At 40.7% G+C, this 23,305-nt stretch overlaps 2 protein-coding genes across 5 annotated transcripts in view; one reads left to right on the forward strand and one right to left on the reverse strand.

Annotated features, from left to right (window-relative positions):
* The first annotated feature begins 341 nt into the window (after nt 1–341).
* Nucleotides 342–3,251, forward strand: gadd45aa (growth arrest and DNA-damage-inducible, alpha, a). Of its 3 annotated transcripts, none has more exons than XM_085439048.1 (4): nt 342–422; nt 1,563–1,664; nt 1,784–2,009; nt 2,280–3,251. In XM_085439048.1, the coding sequence occupies exons 2-4, from the start codon at nt 1,564–1,566 to the stop codon at nt 2,391–2,393; spliced, it is 441 nt and encodes a 146-aa protein (XP_085295174.1). In that variant the 5' UTR covers nt 342–422; nt 1,563; the 3' UTR covers nt 2,394–3,251. The 3 variants fall into 3 exon arrangements, with proteins under 3 accessions (XP_085295174.1, XP_085295173.1, XP_085295176.1); XM_085439047.1 differs by lacking the exon at nt 342–422 and adding an exon at nt 579–1,021; XM_085439050.1 differs by lacking the exon at nt 342–422 and adding an exon at nt 1,056–1,477.
* Nucleotides 3,252–7,006: 3,755 nt separating this feature from the next.
* The window catches only part of gng12a (guanine nucleotide binding protein (G protein), gamma 12a), a 45,601-nt gene continuing 29,302 nt past the window's right edge, over nt 7,007–23,305 (reverse strand). For both annotated transcript variants that reach the window (XM_085438449.1, XM_085438450.1), the window contains 2 exons: nt 9,770–9,878; nt 7,007–9,006 (listed from right to left, as the gene is read on the reverse strand). In XM_085438449.1, coding sequence (XP_085294575.1) covers nt 8,881–9,006; nt 9,770–9,862 — 219 coding nt within the window. In that variant the 5' untranslated portion in view covers nt 9,863–9,878 and the 3' untranslated portion in view covers nt 7,007–8,880. The remainder of the gene's footprint in view (nt 9,007–9,769; nt 9,879–23,305) is intronic.

A 23,305-nucleotide genomic window follows, 5' to 3' on the forward strand; every position in this document is an offset into this window, starting at 1 on the left:
ACTTTTAAACTGCTGTAATATCTCAAATATTGGGAAAATTGTAGGCAACCAAATCTTATTTATTCTTTTATTTTATTTTTATTTTATTTAGTTATTTATTTATTTACTTTTGTCTCTCCATGATAAAAAGAAAATTCTTACTTTGGAATCAAAGCTTAAATCTAAATGAAACAGGAAGGGATGGGCAGTGCTGTTTTGTAAAGGAGCCGTTGCTTTAGTAGCTCAGGTGATGTAAGTGGGTCACAAGAGTCTTGCCTCCACTCGCTGGTCTTTCTCGCGCCAGTCCTTTTTAGATCTCGCGCGCGGTTTCGGTGTGTTTTCGCACGCTCTACTGTCGACCAATCAGAGGGCAGCTTTCCTAAGCGGCGTCCCGTTGCCATGCAGTTGTCCTGATGTCCGCTGTGTCCTGTCCGGGAGTGAGGGTGAGTTCTGCAGCAGATTTTTCACACTTTATTTTATTAAACACTCGCTTTCAGTGATGAAGTTTCAAACATAGCGTGTTGTTTCGTGTCGGGCTGCTCTAACGTTGCTTTACGTCATTGTATCATCATAAAATCATACCTGTGCTGGACAAGGTTTGGCTTCAGTAGTGGGTCACCGGCAACATTAAGGCTAAAGCTTTGTACATACACACATACATAGCTGCAGTCAGGTTAGTGAGGAAATATGAGTGAATAGTAGTTTTGTGTAACTGTTGGGAGGTCAGCAGACAGCTACAGTTGCGGTAGTAACCCGACAAGAGACAGACACGCCTGCTGTCCTATGTGTCCAATCCCACAGCAGGAGAATTAGCATACCACCAATGGAGAGAGCCGGGCTTTCTCTCGGACTCTTATAATGTGAAGTTGCCAGATTTATCTCTCAGTTGCAGCACAGTGGAGTAAAGATAAAAAAAAGTGTGTCAAGTCGAGAAGACACTAGGATACCTCACCAGCACTGTACTGTTTGCGCTAAAGGTGGATTTGGATTTTATGTACAACATGACATTTGAGGAACTAAATGCGGATTATTCTCAGGAAAGGTAAATAATTTGGATTATTTGTATTTTAAAGGTTGATGTGGTTTATGTGCAGCTAATCGCATGCATTAATTAGATAAGTGCACGATAAAGATAAATCCAGGTTTGTGGGGGGGTTTGCCTGTAGCTGCTGTGTGGACGGTGTTTCTCAGCGAGCTGTCGGTGCTACAGTCCGGTGTCTTTTCAGTTAACCGCTCCGGTCGCGAGCCCCGGTCTCCACTTAGCTAACGTAGCTGCTGCTGTGTGCTTTTAGGTGACCGAAAAACACCAGATTTCTCACTGGAGAGCTAATTAAAGCTAGTCAAAGGGACTCAAACCGCAAAACTGACAAGAGTTAGCTTGTTTTTTATTTTATTTTTAGTGGTTAAACAAACCTTGCACGGCTGTCAGTTGTGCTCGAAGTCAGGGAATACCGGCTGGTTAGCTAGGAGTCCGATTAGCTAACGCTACCCAGACAGAGTACGGTGGGGGTTTTCCTTGGGTTTATGTGTGTGTGTTAAAACTGCTGTTGCAACGTTTGTTAAAGTGAAACTGTGTGTTGCAGAATGGACACGGTGGCCAAAGCTTTGGAGGAAGTCCTCACCTCTGCGCTGCCACAGGGAGGCATTACAGTCGGCGTCTACGAGGCTGCCAAGTCGCTCAATGTGTAAGTGCAACGTATCTGTCCTGAAGTTTGCAACAAGTTGCCCCTGTGTGAAAGCAGCCCATGCAGCATGTACATGCATGACCTCATAGACTAACAGCGCCTCTCTCTCTTTCCCGCAGAGACCCTGATAATGTGGTTCTGTGCGTCCTGGCTGCAGATGAAGAGGACGTTAAAGACGTGGCCCTGCAGATCCACTTTACTCTCATTCAGGCTTTTTGCTGCGAGAATGACATCAACATCCTGAAAGTAAACAACACCAGGCGCCTGGCACAAATATTGGGTGGTGGGGGAGGTGGAAAACAGAGCGGGGGCGAACCTTTGGACCTCCACTGTGTCCTTGTCACTGTAAGTGTCTCTTCCTCTATCTATGTGGTTTTATAGCTAAAACCATAAGAATTTTGTGCACATGCCTGAAACTCTTACTCACATGGGAAACATGTCAGTACTTGTTCTTGTGAATTTAGTAAACATGAATATGACTCCTCCCTCATGACTTCTGAGGAATCACGGTGGAGGAAAATACCTTGAATCTACCAGCACATACAGGAACTATCTGTACTTTGAAGTAAACAAATGAACAGGCATTTACATACTTTTGTTTATATGCATTTTTAGAGCCCACATTCTACATCATGGAAGGACCCAGCTCTGAGCAAACTGAGCAGATTCTGCAGAGAGAGCCGCTGCATGGACCAGTGGGTACCCATCATCAACTTGCCTGAACGATGAACTTTGACCAGCGACAAAAATGTGTCCAGAGACGAATTTTATCTGCACACAAAGAGAGGCGTGAACCCCGATGGACACAGATTACCATCCAAAGATCAAATTCCAAAGCACTGCTGATTTGGGGGGGAAGAAAATTCCTGGAAGAAAAGAGGGGGAAAAAACCTTGCTGTCTGTATGAGATGATGTATTTAAAGGATGAGGAGGGGAAAAAAAGCAGGGGTTGGATTTTCACAGGACTGTTTGGAGTTGCATCTGTCAGCCTTGGCAATCGAGATGAGACGGCGAGGTTCTTGTATCATCACACGGTGGAAATGGCATTGTTTTGTTGTTTTTTTTCTTCTTTTCTTTCTTTAAATGTGACACTGGCTGGACACAGTACAGACGGATACTATCATGTGTTTGTTTGGTAAAGGACTCTGTGACGGAGAAGTCAGAAAAGTGTGGGGAAACCAGAACGTGGAGCCGTTGAGTGGACCAAGGCCTCGGCCTCTCTCTGCAGAAACAAAGCACTCGTTGAAACACTGGACCTACTGCAGTTTCACTTGTTTGATTAAAAACTGTTAATGTTCACTTTGCTGTTGTGATAATTTATATTTAAAAAAGAGAGAAAAAAGGGAAGGGCTACACATCCAGTGAAGACATTCTGTGTATCTAGTGTTTCTAATACCAGCTGGCTTCTTGCCACAAGTGAAATAGTTCTTTTGTTACAATTTAAATTATTTCTAATTATATTTAAGTGTATTTATGTTTCTTTTTTTCCTTTTTTTTTTTTTTTTTTTTATATATATATAAAAAAATATTTGTAATATCTGAATACGAGACACTTATCTGTATTGGTGTCAATAAAAGTATTTTGTTTTTGGAACAAGAACTGCGTTTGTTGATCTCTCCTTTGCATTTCTGGAAATTTTAGCAAAGCTGAGCTGAAATGGGACCTTTAGCAAGTGGATCACGTGGATCACAGGGGTCATGTTGGCCTCAGTGCCATCTCTGAGCTGAAGAGAACAATAATCCTCGCAGCTCTCTGCTCCAGCTTCTGCCTCGGTCAGCAGGACCTTGCTCATTCATCCAAACAGGTTCCCGTTTCACCAATACTCTGATTTGTTGTTGGCAGTTTGCATTTTCACTAGCTGACTTCCTCAGGAGGGGGGGAACATGTACCACACCATTTAAAAAAAAAAAAAAAAAAAAAAAAATTTAAATAAAATATTGAGAACTAGTGCAGGTCTCTTGAGGGTTTGCTCAGAATACGCTGGCTTCTCCCCTCAGGACCAATAATGTGCAGAGAGTCCTTACTGGAAACAGGAGTGGAAAAAAACTTGGAGCGTATTCTAAACAAGGTTTTGGCACGCAACCTCGTGCAAGATGATCTGGAGCGCTCCCGCCACCCCCTCTCCCTTTCCCTTCCCAGCTATGTCACATGCAGGTGATCTCTCTGGAGTTGAGTTTCGATGATGTCACAGGGCTGGAGTCAGGCGGGCAATCCCCTTCTAAAAGTGCACAGTCATAATCACGAGAAGGGCAGAAGCCTGTCCTTGAGTTGCACAATCCAGTTCAGCCTCTGTGTGAATTATTTACTGCTGCTCAACTTGACTGACTTGCTTCTCTGTAGTCAGAATGAATTTACTAATTCTTTGCCAGTTTGGTGGGTTTTGTGCTCTACTTAAATCTCACAGTTTGAGCTGCATATAGCAGAGGACTGGACTTCAAAACAAAACCCAGTGCCTCAGTAATGCTTCAGCTGGTCTCTGTTTTTACTGTGAGCAGCGGAGGGCTGATGTAAGCCCTGTAATACCACTTTTGACTTCCTTTGAAGTTTATGCTGGATGTTTTTCCCTTTTCGTGATCGTCACCTGGTGGTCGTGTGCTACTGCAGGGAAAAGTTCACTGTTGTTTAAACACAGAGCAAAGTTCAGTTAGCTACTGAGTCACTCTGAACATCGAATATTTGGCTTGTGCTGATGTAACCTAATATCCTGAGGCAGTAATATAATGAATTGAGATTTGAACGCACTGTGCGCTGTCAAGATCAATTATAATTTTAATAGGTGCATCTAGCCAAAAATCAGTGCTGTTTAACCCAGACTCAGAGAGGTGTTGGTTCTTCTTTATGGCTATTTAAGGCTTTTTGATTAGGCTGCGTTATACTGAGATGCTATCCTAATGGCAAACAAATTAATATCAACAAGAGGACACACCTGTCACAACAATACATATCAGCTGCACAACCGTATGAATTTGACCCGTGACACATTTATCAGCACTGTTTAAACATTGCAGGGATGTTGCACAAGACTTGATTTACTCCAGCCAGTAAAGTGCTGTCCTGCTCTAAGGATTTTGCATCACAGGGGACGACTATCTCCTCGAGATGAAGTGTCAGAATATAGACGGGATGGACGATTACACCCTAAGTATTTAGGAGTTGTTTCACTAACTGTGTGGGCTCGTGGAGCTTTTAAGCTGGTGGGTGCATGACAGCCAGAGCAACAAGTGAATCGGAAAAATTAGGCCACATCTATGGAAATGGTAAATATTGATAAGGTACATTTCACCAGTCGCACCTGTCAAATTTCATGCTAGTTTGGCGTTTCGCTTAGGTTTCATGAGCTCAGCTATAAGCAGTGGTGGAAACTTACATGACAGTCCCAGTTACATCGGCATGACCAGTTTAAACATGGTTTTCAAAATAAAAGCCACAGAGAGTTCTAGGAATGTAACAGATGCTTTGAAGTCTGATTTATTTAAAAAAATAAAAGCCTTCTATTTCAGTTTTCCAATGTTTTGTTATATAACTTTAAATGCCATCTCAATCCATCTTTTTTAGTGAAAAAGTTGTGCAGCTTTTATAGTAGCAACAACCCCACCGTAATATTTCCAGAAATTGCATACTCTAAATCACTAAAACTAATAGATCACATCAGGAGTTTCAGCATCATCATTTTTATTGTCACATGGGGCCCTCATGAAAGTTCCTGCAGAGTTTTACACAGCTTTGGTGTCAGTATGCTGAATCATACTGACTGAGAATGCCTATTAGTTTATAAGGGCATGCTGGGCCTTTAATCATGTTTGTATATTCTAATGTTATCATTGTGAAACTGAAGCTGTTATATAAATGAAGCCAATTAGAAGTTTCTGAAATGTTCCAAAGTAGGAGTGTTGATAACACAAATAATAAAGTCACTGACATACAGGCAGCACTAGCGTGAAAGTACTCTATTATTTGCAGCACTGTTTATGGGTGAGTTGTGCATTACATATTGTAACTTAAACAGGAAAAGTACAGATTAGCTGGCAATGGAGAGATAAACATGCAGCTGGGACTACCAGAGGAACTGAGGTGCAACTGCACTCCACACCCTCCATCATCCAGCCTCACCCACACATCAGCACATTCCTACACACTGACACTGTAACTGCCAGGACAGATTTTCACAGTGGGGCACATGGTCAGTGAGCTACCCTGCCAGCCGCTACCCCCCACTCCCAACTCTCACATTGCTGCACAATGACAAACTGGGATTACTGCAGTGGCCTTCAGGGGCATTCATGTCTACAGATGTCTGTAAAACATCTTTAATGGATGCTTTTACATGCCACAAGTTTTTAATCTTATCATAGCTTTGTCAACTTGAAATGGGCCTGTTTTTATTTGTCATATGTGTAATGTTACAATGGCAGATGCTAACTGTAATAAGGTCAGGCTTCAGAGTCCAACGGTCATCTCAAGCACACAACCCTGGCTGTAAGTACATAAGCCTCTGACACTTTGTTTGTTTATGAGGGCCAGCCAATCAGAGGAAAGCCCACAAATTTTTTTTTTGTTTGTAAAAAAAAAAAAAGGACTATTTTCAGCTGCAAATCTGCAAAGGTACTTTAGTAGAGTCGGTTAATAAAAACATGGAGTTAGAAATGAGAACAGGTCCCCTCTAAAGTTTCCATTACAAGTCTCTATTTTTAATAGTCTGTACAATACTAACAACGCTCATGTTTCCTGCAGTGACATTTGATCTCTGAGGGACGAGCACCGTGAGAAAACAAGAGGAGAGTTTCGCCTGTGTAGCTTTTGAACAATAATAGGTGACATTGTTTTGGGTTTTTTTTTTTTTTCCATCACTACGTGGCTGTATGTGTGAGAACTGTCACATCCAGCCCTGTATTTCTGTAGTTGTTACAATAGCTGACAATATGCCATTCCTGTATGATCTTCCCATTGTGTGGAGCAGAAAACGTAAAAAGCTCTGTACCCACCAGCTGCCATGAAACAAGGTCAGAGAGACCCAAGAGGCCACCAGCAGAGAAGAAAAACAGACTCTCAGGCTAAGCAGGCTGTGCCCCAAAATAGTTACTATCCAAGAGTGGTGGAAATCAGAGTGTTGCACTTTCTATATTTAGCTTTGCACACGGTTTTTAAACTGCCCTGGTGAGAGGCCCGAGGTCTCTTCTCTCCCAAGTAAGAAATACATACATGTCTAATGAGAGGAAGTAGCCCCAGATAACACTATGGACATGAGAGGCCAGCATCGGGTTTCTATTCTGCATAAATCTCAGCATGGATAGTAGCAAGGCTATGCAGCACGGCATGTTTTTATTGAGATATTAGTACAGTATTGGACTGTAGGAATGCTTCACTTTATTAATTTCAGTTAAGTCTTCATACAAATGTTGGAATATTAATAAAGACAGTTATCAAAATGCAGATTTTGACAATTAAATTAATCTATAAATGGTACAATAAGGCTGTTACAGAGTCACTGTGAATGGACAGAAATTAGGACATGGCAGTGGTCATCTGAATTTTTTCCTTAGGAGGCATACAGGACTCGTTTATTGCAAGTAAGAAGAACTGACAGCTTAGACAAAAATCATAAAAAATAACAATACCATTGATAGTAACACTAGATCTTGCTGATTTGAAGACCTGAAAGTACCCTTTGGAGAAGACAACAATACCAAAACTGCTGAAAAGCGGAGCACCTGGTAAGTGAAACACAATTTTAACAAGTTCTGCTCGTGACATGTAGACAAAACCCGATGGCACAATATTGTTACAAATCACTTTCATCCCACAGATAAAAATTGATAGAAACATCTTTAAAGAAAGTACTCCCAAGTTAGAATGTTCTTCATCATACAAGGCAAACATAAGTAAGGCTTTAGAGTGAAGAAGATTTGAATTAATACTATCTATTCTGTCTTTTTTTTTTCTTATTGTAAAATTCACCATAGCAGATATTTTTCTCCCAGCAAATCACAACATACAGCACATGCCAGACCGACACCCTCCATCCCCACAAACACAAAAGTGGAAAACTAGAGCAGTTTTAAGAGAGTGGTTTAAAAAAAATAAAAAGTAAAAATAAATCAATGCACACACATTACGCCCACCTGGTGCCAAAACACTTAAAGATAATGATGTGCACGTTCACTTGACTAAGACACTTGTGATGAGCGAGCAGGCGGGGCTGACACTGAGTAAAGATCGCTAGCACGTTTTGTCGCGAGCATCCTAAAAATAACGTACCGCAGAAAGTTTTTACAAAGGACGGCTAAAACAGTCAAATTCAGACACCATTAAAAATATTTCTAATATGCAGTGTCATTGGTTTTCTTGGTCCCGGCTTTTCATTACACAGTGTTGCTTCATGTAAATCTGAATCTGAGCACTGATTATCTTTGACCAAAGGTGTTCATATGGAATGAATATCAACATGACGGTTCATTAAATCAGCTAAAGGAAACACTATACAAGGTAATTATACTGCAAGGAGATTTTACACTATCAGATTACAGCTGTAGTACCAGAGAGGAACAGACTGAACTGAGCTGGATGCAGATTACGCAGAAGCAGCTGGGGGCTGCTGCAGCTGGGATGGGTTGTAAAATACTTTGCGTTACTGGAATTTAACACTAAGTGTTACTGCTCCAATCCAAAATACATCACGGTAACATCTGAGCAGAACCCGCCCCTGAATTTAGTAATCCAAACCGTACAATACCGGTGGCACCTCTTTCTGAAGCTCTCACTGTTCTCCTTGGATGACACACTTTAAAGGGCAGGAGGGACACTTTGGCTGCATGAACCCATTTAAGGCAAACCAGGGAGATGAGTAACAGTCGCTGCCCACCGGAGATGACGTTGTGCACATATCAGGAAAGACCAAAATCCATCACTGAGGATTGCAAGTGCTGTTGGGACATTTCGACAAGGATATCTGCTTTGATATTACGTACTTGGAAGCAACGTTTTGTTAGTGGTTAGAGCTCAAACTGAAGAATGGGTCAATATTTTCAGTGAATAATACAGGGCTGCTGGAACAGGCACACAACACATGGTTTCTGAACACATGGTAATGATTCGATCCCAGTCCACTCCTCCAATTTCTCCCAACACAAAGAAATACAGGAACATTAATAAGCCAAAACAAACAAACAAACACACAAAAGAAAAAAAAAAAAACAGATAAAGGCTAGGTGACATCCACTACAATATAGTGCAGGGTTTTTTTTCCTTGAAGGGGTTGTCTGAAGCAGGGATGCCCGTAAGGAGAGGGTCATTTCTGGCGTGTTCGGTGCAGTAGTTCATAAGGTCTGCAGAGGCCTTGGATACCTGTGGAAACAATAAAAAATAAGTAAATAAAAAAAACATCACATACGAATGGAGAGAGCTTTTAATGGATGTCTTTGTTGCAATGCGCAAGCACACAAAGTCAATCCATTTGTAAACACAACACATATTTATGTACTGCTCAACAATTATATGTTCAAAAGCTTTGGATCTTTAGACTGGTTTTAGAGTACGGCATCACATCTATTTGAGATGAACATGTGAAATAAGGATATCCTTAAAAACTCCAAGCACCACTGTATCTAAACATGTGACCATCGTGTCTGTCTCTGCCAGGTTTGATGGAGTAAAGACTCTGAAAAAGGAATACAAATCACTAAACAAATTGTAATTTGTATTCCACAAAGTGGCTCAAATTCACGAGTTATCATCCAATGCTATTGCTTGTGTAGAAGCAACAACTTTTAAGAGAAGCAGTTGTGTGATTGGCTGGTTAATCCCATGTACACACCTCACATTTGGCCAAAAACAACAATTTTTCCCCACACTCCATTCATGTTATTCTGCAGAACATAAACATGTTTTTAAATGTGTATTTTATTTGTTAAGGTATCTCGTAACATTGAACATGAGCAGTTCACTACACTTTGAGCCATTAATTCTATTTTATTTTATTTATATAGTGACAAATCATATGTAAAGAGAACATTACACCCCCCAGAGCAAGCACCCCTGGACCATATGTTGTTGGTGGAACAGATACATAACATAGAACAGGAGAGGTGGCTTGAATGAGGCACTGTACCTTTATCCTCTCAATGCTCGCCTCTATTCTCAGCTGGTTCACCGTCCGTCGGGCATGGGCGATGTTATTGGAAGGGTGAAGCTTTGAAGACATCCTGGGCGATGCAACACTGCAAGGAAGAATGGAAGATGACTGGATGAGGAGGAAGAAACAGATAAAGAATGCAAATATGTTTTTGGTAAGAATGCACTGATGTAAGAGGCCAATAAAATCTAGTTTTGTTTTCAGTTCCTGCACTTCTATCGAAATGATGATTCCAATTATTGGCACTGAATGTGTCTCAGGTGTTCATCACAAGCTATTAAATGATTTGACCTTATGTAATGCATGTAATGTGTTGCATACCAACAGCTCTATAGCACACAGACAGGCCAAACATCCACATTTCCTTTGAAATATGCAAATTTTGTTTTGCCAGTGCATACTTGCAGCAAAAGTATGTGAGCTGCACACACTCTGCTACCTAAGACAGTTAATGAAGATCAGAATATGCATGATGTGTGTGTTTGCACCAAAGGCCACAAAGAGTTCAGAGTTTTTCTGATAATCATTAACACACAGAGCGAACAAGCCCGGACATAATTCACAATCCAGCTCCGATGTCGCTCTTGTGCTCTCTTGCTTCCTTTTATTGCCACGTGTCTGTGTTTCCCATAAAAACAGACTTATTTCCTGTAACATCTTTGCATAACACACAAATGCCTTCTTGTGACACACCTTGCTTTGACCAAAACCTTTCTCAGCAGAGAACAGGAAGCCTAAAGTACAGCTTCTCAGAAGTTTGTGTCGAAAGTTTGTGCAAACTGTGACGTTTAATTTAAATTAACAAACAGTGTGCGTGAAATATATAAATCAATCAACCTGTATGCAGTTACAAAAAGGCAATGCTTTTTCATTCAGGCCTTTTAAAAGTTGCCTTAGAGCGTATTTTTGGTTTTTATACTCTAGTTTTAGCTAAATACCTACAGGGCTCTATTTTCTGCTTTGCAGAGATACCCTGGCGTTAAAGAAAAATCTTTACTGATTTAGAAACATGCAAACAGAAAAATACAAACAAGTATATTATTATTACTATTACTACTGTGTTTATGTTTTGGTGCACAAATGCTCCAATTACTGCATCCGCTCTGAATGGGCACAGGATTGTGTAACGAGGCCTCGGTCACAGTAACTGTAAATGATACAGGAAGGTGCTGTAAACGAGACACACATGAACTTGCAACAGCCACAGACAGTCCTAAAGCCAGTTTTAGTCCAATGCAAACATATTGCAGAAAATGTTTATTTTATTAGACCCTGTCTGCAGGATGTAGTCAGTCCAGGCAGCGTCTGATGCTGTAGCCAAATCACACTGCTTTTCATTTCAAGAACAAAGAGCGAGGGAGGAATAAAGACAAAAAACGGAAACATGAAGGGACGGAAGAGTTCTCCTGGGAAGTGCCTGATTGGAGTTTTATTTCCATCCAATGACAAGTAAAGACTTCAAAAGAGTGAGTTTGAGAGATGACTCAAAGTGCTGAAATGTTATTGATATCTTGTGAGACATCAAAGAGTCTTGCGTCACAATCTGAGAGGGTAGAGACATCCTCATCTTCCTCATAAAGGCGAGCCACCAAAAGGTGAAGAGGACAAAAAAATCCTTTTATCTAAACATTTTGAGTCCAAGTCTTTGTTTTTTTCTTCTTTTCAATGTGTGGAGGAATTTTGTGCAAGGGACATGCCCAGGCTTAGATTTTTTTCTTTTATTATTATACTGAAAGAAGCAAAGATTTTGTTCCTCACTTCTTGACACTAAAAATCTCCACAGGTATAAAGTTCCAGACTGCACTTTTACTTCACCTGCTCCAGATGGGCTAGCATTTTCCTGCTTCCAGATAAAATATTCTGGTATCTTGGCACTATCAAGCAAAACCGACTGCATAGTGCAATATGCAAACACGGCCCAACAACTGCTGATCAAGTACTACAAAGAAATACTGCGATAGAATGAGAAATGCAAACAAGCTTCACACGGCAGGTCTGAAGTAAAAAAAAACAACAAAACTTGGGCTGGTCCTTTCTCTCAAAAACCTCTTCCTGCAGAGAGGCTAATCATCCATGTCTTGAGTTAAAGACTGCTATTTCAGGTTCAGCAGCAATTACACATTCTGCAAAAGAGAATGAAAGGGCTCTTAATCACAGATCAGAGGTGCAAGTAAAACCAAAGCAGATTTAAAAAGGTACCACATTTTATTTTGCTGCCAGCGTAATTCAGACAAATTAATTTAAAGGGTTTAAAGGGAGATTTATTCTGAAATTTTACCAAGTTTTTCTCTTTTCTGTATAAATGATGCTGTGCTATGTTAAGTGATCGTAACTTCTCACTTTTCTATGTGCACACTGTGTCTTAAATAAGAAAACTTCCATCATTCTGCTCACAAGTATGCAGTCATTCAGGTGTGTTTTAAAGATATTTCCAGGATTGGACGTCCTAGCTAATTCACCCCAAGATCAGAAGAACTGCAAACAACCCAAGAGCTAAATCTCAAATACAAAGTCTATGTCTGAACACACCACAAGCCTTCTAAATGATGCCCTTTCGATGTACAGAGTGTTGATCCTTGGCCATAATGTTTGGCCATAATGCATGCTGTGTTTGATGAAAACCATCAGGACAAACAACTCCTCCCAGCTGTCAAGCACGGTGGTGGAGGCATAATGATTTGTGCTTGTTTTGCAGCCACAGATCCTGGGCACCTTGAGGTCGACCATGAACTCCTCTGTCCATCAAAGTATTTTACAGAAAAATATGCATAACGACACAAAAGGATATCTGTGTAGCTTCTCAGTCATCCAGGTCATGGTAATCTAAGGAGCTTGGAAAGAAAAGAACAGTTCCTTAGAGCTTCTTCAGAACTGAAGAAGCTTCTCAGATGAAAGGTGAAATGTCTTCAAGAAACTTAAAGATGTCCAGTTGTTTTTCTTTTCAAGCTTCAAGATTACACAAAAGGATACAAAAAGAATTTTTCTGTAATGTTATATCTGTCTCACAGAAAAGATAGCACCCAGATTCGTTGGCCTAATGAAAGATGTCGACTATAAAAATTTGTTGATGCAGAATTTTATTGTCGATGCATCATATCACGTAAATCTGTTTATGTAACTGCAATACACTGCAGGAAACTATGTGGGCAACTATGCGCCTATATTGTCTGCCAAGGCAGAATTATATTGCCAAGGCAGACAATATAATTCTGTTTTGTTCTGTTTCACTAGTACTAAGCACAGGCGTTGAGTTCGTCTTTTAATGAGGCTCATGCACCTCTCAAATGGCTGAAGTCATGACAGAGAGCGACTTTTCCATTGTTCTCAGCTGCTGGGAACATCATTTCAAAAATAAGCGAAAGCCCCACTGCAGAGCTTGTCCACTGCAACTGTGAATCCATGATGAATTCATCTGTTAACGTTGGTAACTTGTTATTTTGGAGTGGAAACTAAATCTTTTGGATTTAATGTGAAAATTTATTTGAACTTATGGACAGAAGCCATTTTAGGTTCCTATTTTTAGTTGTTTTTGTTTTTTTTGTTTGTTTAAATACTACTAGCACTTTAATTTGTGTTACTTAATACACTGATTATTTTAAAATTAATTTCCTGAGTCGTTATCTTAATTTGCTGGTGATTCACAGGTGGAAGGAATAAGGTGGGGAAAGGTACCTGGAGCCTGGAAGAAGAGATCTGCTCACAGGAAGTGGAGATAAGAGTTGTTGAAATAATCGTTGCATAATCAAATAATCAAAGAAAAACTTGCCGATTAGTCGACTACCAAAGTAATCTTTGCTTGCAGGTCTAATACCAACCCATTATTTAAATATTAGTTGCTGTCAGTAACCCTCAAGTGTAATAAGTATTTAGACTGAGACACTTTTAAAGCTTTGGCTCTCCACATCTGAAGCCTGGCATGTGAAGGGAACTAAAGAGACCTCCACGAATGTTATTTAAGATGAAATTAAGACAGAATTGAAAGTTTACTACTTTGTGTAGATTATTTTAATCAGCATGTGTGGTAGAAGAAAGAGGCAGGACTCCCATTGGGACTCAGAAGTGATTTCTGTAGGTAAAATGAGTCAAACAGTGCAGCCCCTGTGATGTGATGCCAGCTACCACCAGCAGCAGCCAGGCTGAAACTCTATGGGAGAGCACTGTGAGCATGAGTGTGTGGCATTAACCACCACCATGTACATACAGAAGCTGGGCAAAAAAAATTTACCTTCAAGGATCAGAAAAAGACCACCTCTTTTACAGCACAACACACATGCATACAAGCAGGCAGGACCACCTACTGCACAGAGCAGCATGGGCCCGCCACTCTGCTGTATCTTACACACACAAACCTACCCGCACACATGCCATTCATTAGCACGGTGTTCAAAGTACCAAGAACAGGGAACCATTATGAGTCAATGCTATTAACAGCAACACTCAGAGATGAAAAACTGTGTGTCTCACACTATTACTACACTGCAGCTTAAACCCAAAAAACCCTCTTAAAATCGGCTGACGAATACAAATAACATACATTAAAGGCTAAAAGAAGAGTCAGTCTGTGTGGTCTCTTCAGTGAGTGAGTATCTCGGGCTTTTTAGATTGGAGCAGCTTTTGTAATAAAGTAACACTGCTTTAGGGCTTAAGTATTGACAGCTGTACTTCACACTTTAACTGACATAAGGTGATGAGAGGCAGGCAAGGATCAGCCTTTTACGCATGGAAAGCTCTACATCTAGTTGACCCAAAAATGACAGATTGGTAATTGCAGACTGCGTTCTTCTGCAGATACACCAACTGGTACTGTCTTCGGTAAATGATCGGTAGGACCTTTTCAGAATGGGTGTTATTATTTGGGTTGTGGAGGAGCTGGAGGAAAAAATGTCACAGTAACCTAAATGCTCCAAAAGCTTGGATTATCTCACTCCTGCGCGCATGCAAATTTGATGCAAAAAACGAGTGCTCACAAAAAGAAACTCTAAATAAAATTCAGACATAAAAATACAGAGCTAAGCAAACCCATGCAGGCCAGGCCATCTGAGCATGGAGTTTATAGCATAGCGGTGAGAATATAGTAAAAGACTTGGAGGCAACTATGTCTTTGATGATTGAGAATGGATGTTTGTAGTGAAGGCTTTTGAGGTCCTTTTAAAGTCAGAATCCTTTAAATTTTTATCAAAGCAAGCTCAGCTTTCTGACGCCACTCCTGCAGCCACAGTGATCCATTCACTTTACACTGAGCAGTTGCAGTTACTGAATGTAGTTGTTTTACCAAGGGCAGATTCGACCTTCACAATACCTCCTGTATTTTTAGTCTCTGCTGATGCTAATACAACATTTCATTCTGACACAGGGAAACACATTTCATAAATTATTTTTTTTCCTGCAAGTACAGAACATGAAGGACATTACTGAACTGTCAGATGAAGAGCTGCAACCTAATCTCAAGTAAGGAAACAAACTGTACCGTGTCTTGCTGCCGTGTGGGAGCTACTTGTTTGTTAAATCAGATTGATCCTGCAATTACTTCTTCACTCATGCAACAATTTTTACTAAAGAAAAAAGAAAAGCATAGACCATGCGCTCTGATGTCGTGTTTCTGACAAATTGGCTGCACGACGAGTGCTTTCTGCAGTATTAAACTACATCTGCTGACATTATGCATGTGCAAGCTGCACATACATGATTATGCACAAGAGCCTCTTTTTTTATCTGCAAAAATATAAATCACATTTGATATGTGATTATTTTAAAAATACTTGAAAATCTACTGTCCAGACTGTAAGTGTTAGCGCTTTGGGGTCCTTAGGGACTAGTAAAGCGCTATATAAATACAGGCCATTTACCATTTTCCAAATAAAGCAGTGAATTGTGAAAATGCAACATACAGACAGATGTCTGCAGCTTTGAAAAGAGTTTAAAGGACTCCAGCCACACGTCATTATACTAGCTGTTCCCCTTTCCATACAAACACACACACACACACACGCGCACTTAATCGTGGTATCTTTCTCAACTACAACCTTCCCCCTGCCAGTAGGAGTTTCCTAGTCTGCAGGCAAAGCTAAAAGTAGATCTCTCATACTTTGTGCTGCAACTCAGCACTTTTCCAGCTGAGTGAAAAACCGTCTCCTGCTGTACCTAAAACATGTCCCTCAGAACTACTCTGCAGCCTGCTTTACTATAAACACTTCCCTGTTCTCATAAGGTAACAGTGCTTATCAACCTTACTAATACTCAGTCATCAGTCCTGATGCTGAGTAAAGCGTGATTGTGTTTATAAACTAGAAGGGAGACTCTGGCTGCAGAGTTTCTCAGTCTGTGAAAAAGAAGGGGTGAGGCACAACACAGACGTGGTGAGCTTATACTTGTTTTATACTGTGAGAACCACAAGCCTAACATCACTACTTTCCCACCAGAAAAAAGAAAGAGGTACTTATTAGGCTCTGGTTTGTCTGTCAGCTGCTGTTTGGCAGTTAAAACAGCAATGATTTTGTCTGCCAAAGAGACATTAGAGACTTGGGACCTTTAACACAATTTATGCAAATTAACTGCACAACAAACTTCTTCTTCAGAAATGCTCATTAGCATTACTGTGTTACTGTAACATTTTGCAGGCCCTGACAACACACAATTTTGCCATTCTTGATAAGACTTATCATACGCAACAGCTGGTACACGAGCACCAGGGCATCTGCCATCCTCATTTATGAGCTTTGTTGAAACAACACATTGAGTCAGCAAGTCGCTTTGCAGAAATGTTCATTAATAATTTAGCATCGCAGGCTTAGGGTTAGGTAACTTTTTAGCCACATGCTAATGTAAAACATTTTATTTAAAAAAAGAAAAAGCTTCCTTTGTCATTGAGTTTCATACATTCAATTGTGCCCAACATATTCATTTTTTATAAGCTCTCCATTTGTGTATGCCAAATGGTTGAAAACTACACTTCCTATAATGCCATATTCAGTTTGCCTCTCAAAGACACCCATGTTAAAATGCCCAACTCTACAGCAGAATTAAACATGTTTACAGTTTGGTATTAAGAAAGGTTTCTTTTCTTTCCCTCCTTTATTACAACTGCATGAGACTGAATTTACCTATAATTCACCTGCTGAAATTATATAAAAGCATAAACGTATTATGGGTTGCATTAATAGAGACTTTGCATGACAAGGAGTTGATGTATAGGCCATAAGGTATCAGCTACGGGTTGTTTCATCTTAAGCTTCAGTCACAGGACCAAAGACTGATCAGTGATCATCTGGAATCCACTGGTCAACCAACAATCTGCAGTGATTGCTAGCCAATCAGCGGGGAACTACATACTTTTTTCCTTAGCAGCTAGAGGTTGCTAGGGGGCCACCACCACTTTCTACGTCTGTGCGATTGAGGCCTAATTTGATTCACTGTAATGAACCCTTCAAACATCTTTGCCCTTGGGTTTCTTAGAGTATTGGTAATTCTTGGACTAATAAAATGCAGGTAATCAGATTAAAGACCAGTAAGTCTTTGTTTCAGACTTGATGGGTGAAATATTTACATTTTTCTTAGTTTAGAAAAATCTTAGTTCAGCATAATAGCCGTCTTCCATTATACTAAAATTATCAAAGAGAAACTCAAACCAATTGATGACATCACATTGGTTATATCCATCTTTTATACACAGTATGCAATGGATCGATAAAAAGAGAAGGATGTTAATCTAAACCTAAGCTTAACTCTAAATGCTGGTGATGCTGGTGACTTGATCGATGTTAAGAAATTAAGCATTTAAAGCACTTTGGATGTAGAAGGTCTGAACAAAAAAATAATTGATAAAAAAATTGAAGATATGCCCAAATTGCTAAATTTGGGAGGGTGGCTGCTGCTTAGTCACTAGTGATAAATGTATATAAGGGTTCCAGGTTTAGCATTTGCACATACATTGACAAGACACAGAGCTGCAGCACCACCCCCAGAGCTGCAGGTTTGGCTGCTAAGATACAGTGGGGCAAAAAAGTATTTAGTCAGCCACCGATTGTGCAAGTTCCCCCACCTAAAATGATGACAGAGGTCAGTAATTTGCACCAGAGGTACACTTCAACTGTGAGAGACAGAATGTGAAAAAAAAATCCATGAATTCACATGGTAGGATTTGTAAAGAATTTATTCATAAATCAGGGTGGAAAATAAGTATTTGGTCAATAACAAAAATACAACTCAATACTTTGTAACATAACCTTTGTTGGCAATAACAGAGGTCAAACGTTTACTATAGGTCTTTACCAGGTTTGCACACACAGTAGCTGGTATTTTGACCCATTCCTCCATGCAGATCTTCTCGAGAGCAGTGATGTTTTGGGGCTGTCGCCGAGCAACACGGACTTTCAACTCCCGCCACAGATTTTCTATGGGGTTGAGGTCTGGAGACTGGCTAGGCCACTCCAGGACCTTCAAATGCTTCTTACGGAGCCACTCCTTTGTTGCCCGGGCGGTGTGTTTTGGATCATTGTCATGTTGGAAGACCCAGCCTCGTTTCATCTTCAAAGTTCTCACTGATGGAAGGAGGTTTTGGCTCAAAATCTCACGATACATGGCCCCATTCATTCTGTCCTTAACACGGATCAGTCGTCCTGTCCCCTTGGCAGAAAAACAGCCCCATAGCATGATGTTTCCACCCCCATGCTTCACAGTAGGTATGGTGTTCTTGGGATGCAACTCAGTATTCTTCTTCCTCCAAACACGATGAGTTGAGTTTATAGCAAAAAGTTCTACTTTGGTTTCATCTGACCACATGACATTCTCCCAATCCTCTGCTGTATCATCCATGTGCTCTCTGGCAAACTTCAGACGGGCCTGGACATGCACTGGCTTCAGCAGCGGAACACGTCTGGCACTGCGGGATTTGATTCCCTGCCGTTGTAGTGTGTTACTGATGGTGACCTTTGTTACTTTGGTCCCAGCTCTCTGCAGGTCATTCACCAGGTCCCCCCGTGTGGTTCTGGGATCTTTGCTCACCGTTCTCATGATCATTTTGACCCCACGGGATGAGATCTTGCGTGGAGCCCCAGATCGAGGGAGATTATCAGTGGTCTTGTATGTCTTCCATTTTCTGATGATTGCTCCCACAGTTGATTTTTTCACACCAAGCTGCTTGCCTATTGTAGATTCACTCTTCCCAGTCTGGTGCAGGTCTACAATACTTTTCCTGGTGTCCTTCGAAAGCTCTTTGGTCTTGGCCATGGCGGAGTTTGGAGTCTGACTGTTTGAGGCTGTGGACAGGTGTCTTTTATACAGATGATGAGTTCAAACAGGTGCCATTCATACAGGTAACGAGTGGGGGACAGAAAAGCTTCTTACAGAAGACGTTACAGGTCTGTGAGAGCCAGAGATCTTCCTTGTTTGAGGTGACCAAATACTTATTTTCCACCCTGATTTACGAATAAATTCTTTACAAATCCTACCATGTGAATTCATGGATTTTTTTTTCACATTCGGTCTCTCACAGTTGAAGTGTACCTCTGGTGCAAATTACTGACCTCTGTCATCATTTTAAGTGGGGGAACTTGCACAATCGGTGGCTGACTAAATACTTTTTTGCCCCACTGTAAGTGAAGCTGACTGACCCCACCCAGCATACTGGCTGCACACTCTGTCCACAGGGAATACTCGGAAGTTCAGTGTTCCTTATGATTACCAAGACTGCTTGATTGAGATCAGCTAACAGTCATTTCTATCCCTGAGCAATCAGATAGTTTCCAGGAAAAGCAGCAGGACCGTTCAAAGATTAATGGAAAGTTGTTCACATAAGACATGTGGTGCTAAACATAACACAGTATATTTCATGATACAGTTAAGTTCAAACCCACATACTATGGCTTCTCAGAACTAACTGCACAATCCTGTAACTTCTGCTGCAGACTGACTGGATCAACTAGTCTAATCACCTTGCAGTGTCTCCACCAGCAATTCAAGTTGCGCCTTACATCCATGTCTGCATAATAAATGTAATGAGGGCTTTTAATTAACTTAAAAGAAAAAAAAGGGTATCAAGTATATTTATCTTTGGCCAGTAAAGTTGATTTCGATTAATAGTTTCAGCCATGACAGTAGACACTGTGTTATATATACACATACATCTGAATGCTAGCAATGCAGAAAATCCACATAATCATCACTACTTCACATTTCAGGTGTCCTGAGACATCAGCATTCACGTGACTGCCACGAAAAGATGTAAACCTTCAAAGAAAAAGACAAACAACCTGAAAATATGATGCCTCCAGCCACAGCTGTTGCCAGTAAGGAGGCATAAATAACAATCCAGCACACCGGAGCAACCTGCAACACAGTCCCACAGTGTCTAGACAGAAGACTAGACTGGACTCATTTCTCCAGGGTTTCTAAATCCTGAATTCATGCACAATTACTCGAGGCTCATTCTTGTCCAAATAAAGTATGAATGATTCCTTGTTTCAAGCACAGACTGAATGGCTGAGAAGTTTTGCTGCAGAAATTGCAACTCAGCCCAGTTTTTCTACAAAGTCAATTCAAAAGCACTAGAAGCTACAAAGGTGCAAGGAAAAGCTGCACATGAAGTCAGATAAGTTGGGTACATCCATGAAACGGCAAGTAAGAGAATCAGTGTCCTTAAACATGATGTTATTTAGGTCAGGACTGTGTGAACATAGCTGCTGTACAGAGAGTGGCTGATACAGCGCACAAGAGGAGCGGCATTTGTGTCAGCGTCTCTGACTGCCTGACATAATGACAGATAACAATGATAATTGAGAGGACAAGCAGGACCGGTATGTAAAAACTAAGCAGGGCCAAGAACTCACATGACGAAAGAAGGCAATCTCAACCTAATTAGATTCCACTCCAGACACAGCTCACAGCCCAGAGAGCTGTGTTCACACACTCACTACTTGATGTGAGTGTGTGAAAAAAAATCTTTTTTTAAAATTACTTTTGTTCTTGTTTCCTTTTCTGTGAACTACGATTTTTCATCACGATTAAAACAATGGCCCAAATTCTGTCTTTGAGTTATTTGTCTTTCTCACACACACACATCACTGAGTCATGTGGCAAAATCTGGCTCCCAAACTGCTGAATGGGCTATTTTCAGCAGGCAAGGTCAGCCATGTGGTGGCCCGTGGCTATTGTTGACATCGCAAATTATCAGTTGTGCAATTCTAAATGTGGGTGTATGTGATTTAAAGATTAGGGCTGAATGTCGACTAAGTGTAGCATAGGCAAGTGAAGGTTTAATAGGTACCTGCAGCAGGTGTGGTGGGAGTTGTGTTTGTGAATCCCAGGATACAGAAAAAAAAATCTGTGACCTCCTTAACTGCAGCAACAAACATGGGTAACATAAAACAGTATAGTGCATTATAGCATCTCAATTCAGATCAAACAGTTCTTGGGGAACAGCTGGAGGCAAGTATCCAATGGGAATCTTCCAAGGATTTTTTTCTGTTTGCATTTGCACTGCTAATAGGAAATAAGATGCAATAGTGTAGCTAGCAGCTGATAACGTAACATCCTTTTATTTTCTTGTGATACCCTTTCAACCAAGTCATTTTCTCTCTTTGCATTGCTTTCTTTTTGCAGTAGATGCATATTAGCAAGTTCAAGTAAAATGAAGCCCAATACAGCCTGGAGTTCATTAACAGTAATTTCTTCTGGGTATTGTTCAACTACTTTAATATTTTACTGATATTTACACTTTTTCCATAATAAAGGATACCTGTGCTGCATTCATGTGTTCAGCCTAACACCCTACACTTAATCTGGGCATATGTATGTCACTCAAAGTTCCTGTTATCCTCAGAAAGAATAAAAACCTACCTTTTTTATGCAAACACCAAAGATTGGGGGTACTATGCCTGAAGGTTCCTGGAACTAATAAAAGTTTCCTATATTAGACAATAAGTAGAGACAGCCTTGGGCTGTAACTTCAAGCAACCTTTCATATCAAAAGTGCAGTAGATAGTGATGTGCAGTATGGGTTGAAACAGATAAAACGATTAAAGGGAAGATCCAAAAAGATCACAAGTGGCTAACATGAGGGCCTCGAGAAAGAGTCTGCAATCTGCAATACGCTGAACGTAAGAGCAAAGAATGAGAGATATTTGGTCTTTCCATTGATGTAACTGTCAAATGGCTCCTTGCATTCCTTCCACAGGAGGGGCCAGAAATAATGAAACAACTACAGCGGGGAAAATAAGTATTTGACACATCAGCATTTTCATCAGTAAGGGGATTTCCAAGTGGACCATTGACACAACATTTCCACCAGATGTTGCCATCAAGCCAAATATTGAAGTCATACAAACAAATCAGAACATATAAGTATACAAGTTAAACCACAATAAATAAAGTGAAATGACACAGGGAATAAGTATTGAATACATGGAGATAACAAGGGGCAAAATGACATAGAAAGCCAGGAGATCACCTGAAACCTGTCAGTATTGATAGAGAAATCCTGTCCCCTATCAGTACTAATTGATATCAGCTGCTTTAGTCCTAATTGATGGCCTATAAAGGCTCCTCATTACCCAGAAGGCACACAGGAAAGACTTCATGATGGGTAAAAGCAAAGAACTCTCTCAAGATCTTCGTAATCTTATCGTTGAAAAGCATTTTGATGGGAATGGTTATAGGTGCATTTCCAGAATGCTGAATGTTCCTGTGAGCACTGTGGGGGCCATTATCCGGAAATGGAAAGTGCATCAGTTCACCATAAACCTGCCACGATCAGGTGCTCCACGCAAGATCCCTGTCCGAGGAGTCCAAAGAATAATCAGGAGGGTTCTCCAAGAGCCAAGAACCACTCGGACAGAACTTCAGGAAGACCTTGCATCAGCAGGTACTGTTGTTTCAAAGAAAACTATAAGCAATGCACTGAACCGCCATGGCATCCATGCACGCTCACCACGCAAGACTCCATTGCTGAACAAAAAGCATGTCAAGGCTCGGTTAAAATTTGCGCAACAGCATTTGGAGAAGCCTGTGGATTATTGGACGACTATAGTATGGTCAGATGAAAGCAAAATTGAACTTTTTGGCAGTCATTCTACACACCATGTTTGGAGAAGAAATGGCACTGCTCACCACCCCAAGAACACCATACCAACAGTCAAGTTTGGGGGTGGAAGCATCATGGTTTGGGGCTGCTTTTCAGCAAGGGGTACTGGCAGACTTCATATTATTGAAGGCAGGATGAATGGAGAGATGTACCGGGACATTCTGGATAAAAATCTGCTGCCATCTACCAGGAAGCTAAAAATGAAAAGAGGGTGGACATTTCAGCAAGACAATGATCCCAAACACAAGGCCAAGGAAACAATGAAGTGGTTTCAAAGAAAGAAAATCAAGTTGCTTGAATGGCCCAGTCAATCACCTGACCTAAATCCCATAGAAAATCTATGGAGAGAACTGAAGATTAAAGTTCATAAAAGAGGCCCAAGGAACCTTCAAGATTTAAAGACCGTTTGTGTGGAAGAATGGGCCAGAATCACTCCT

The sequence above is a fragment of the Copadichromis virginalis genome, linkage group LG18, assembly GCF_057382275.1.
Source record: "Copadichromis virginalis isolate Kocher_CV1m ecotype Utaka linkage group LG18, C_Virginalis_male_GT1.1, whole genome shotgun sequence".
In the NCBI taxonomy this organism is placed as follows: Eukaryota; Metazoa; Chordata; class Actinopteri; order Cichliformes; family Cichlidae; genus Copadichromis; species Copadichromis virginalis.

Excerpts from the sequence above, each read along its gene's own strand:
- gadd45aa (XM_085439047.1), top strand. The coding sequence starts at position 972 with ATGTACAACATGACATTTGAGGAACTAAATGCGGATTATTCTCAGGAA. Across the intron at positions 1,022-1,562 it reads GCGGATTATTCTCAGGAAAG|AATGGACACGGTGGCCAAAG; the intron begins GTAAATAATTTG and ends TGTGTGTTGCAG. Across the intron at positions 2,010-2,279 it reads TCCACTGTGTCCTTGTCACT|AGCCCACATTCTACATCATG; the intron begins GTAAGTGTCTCT and ends ATGCATTTTTAG.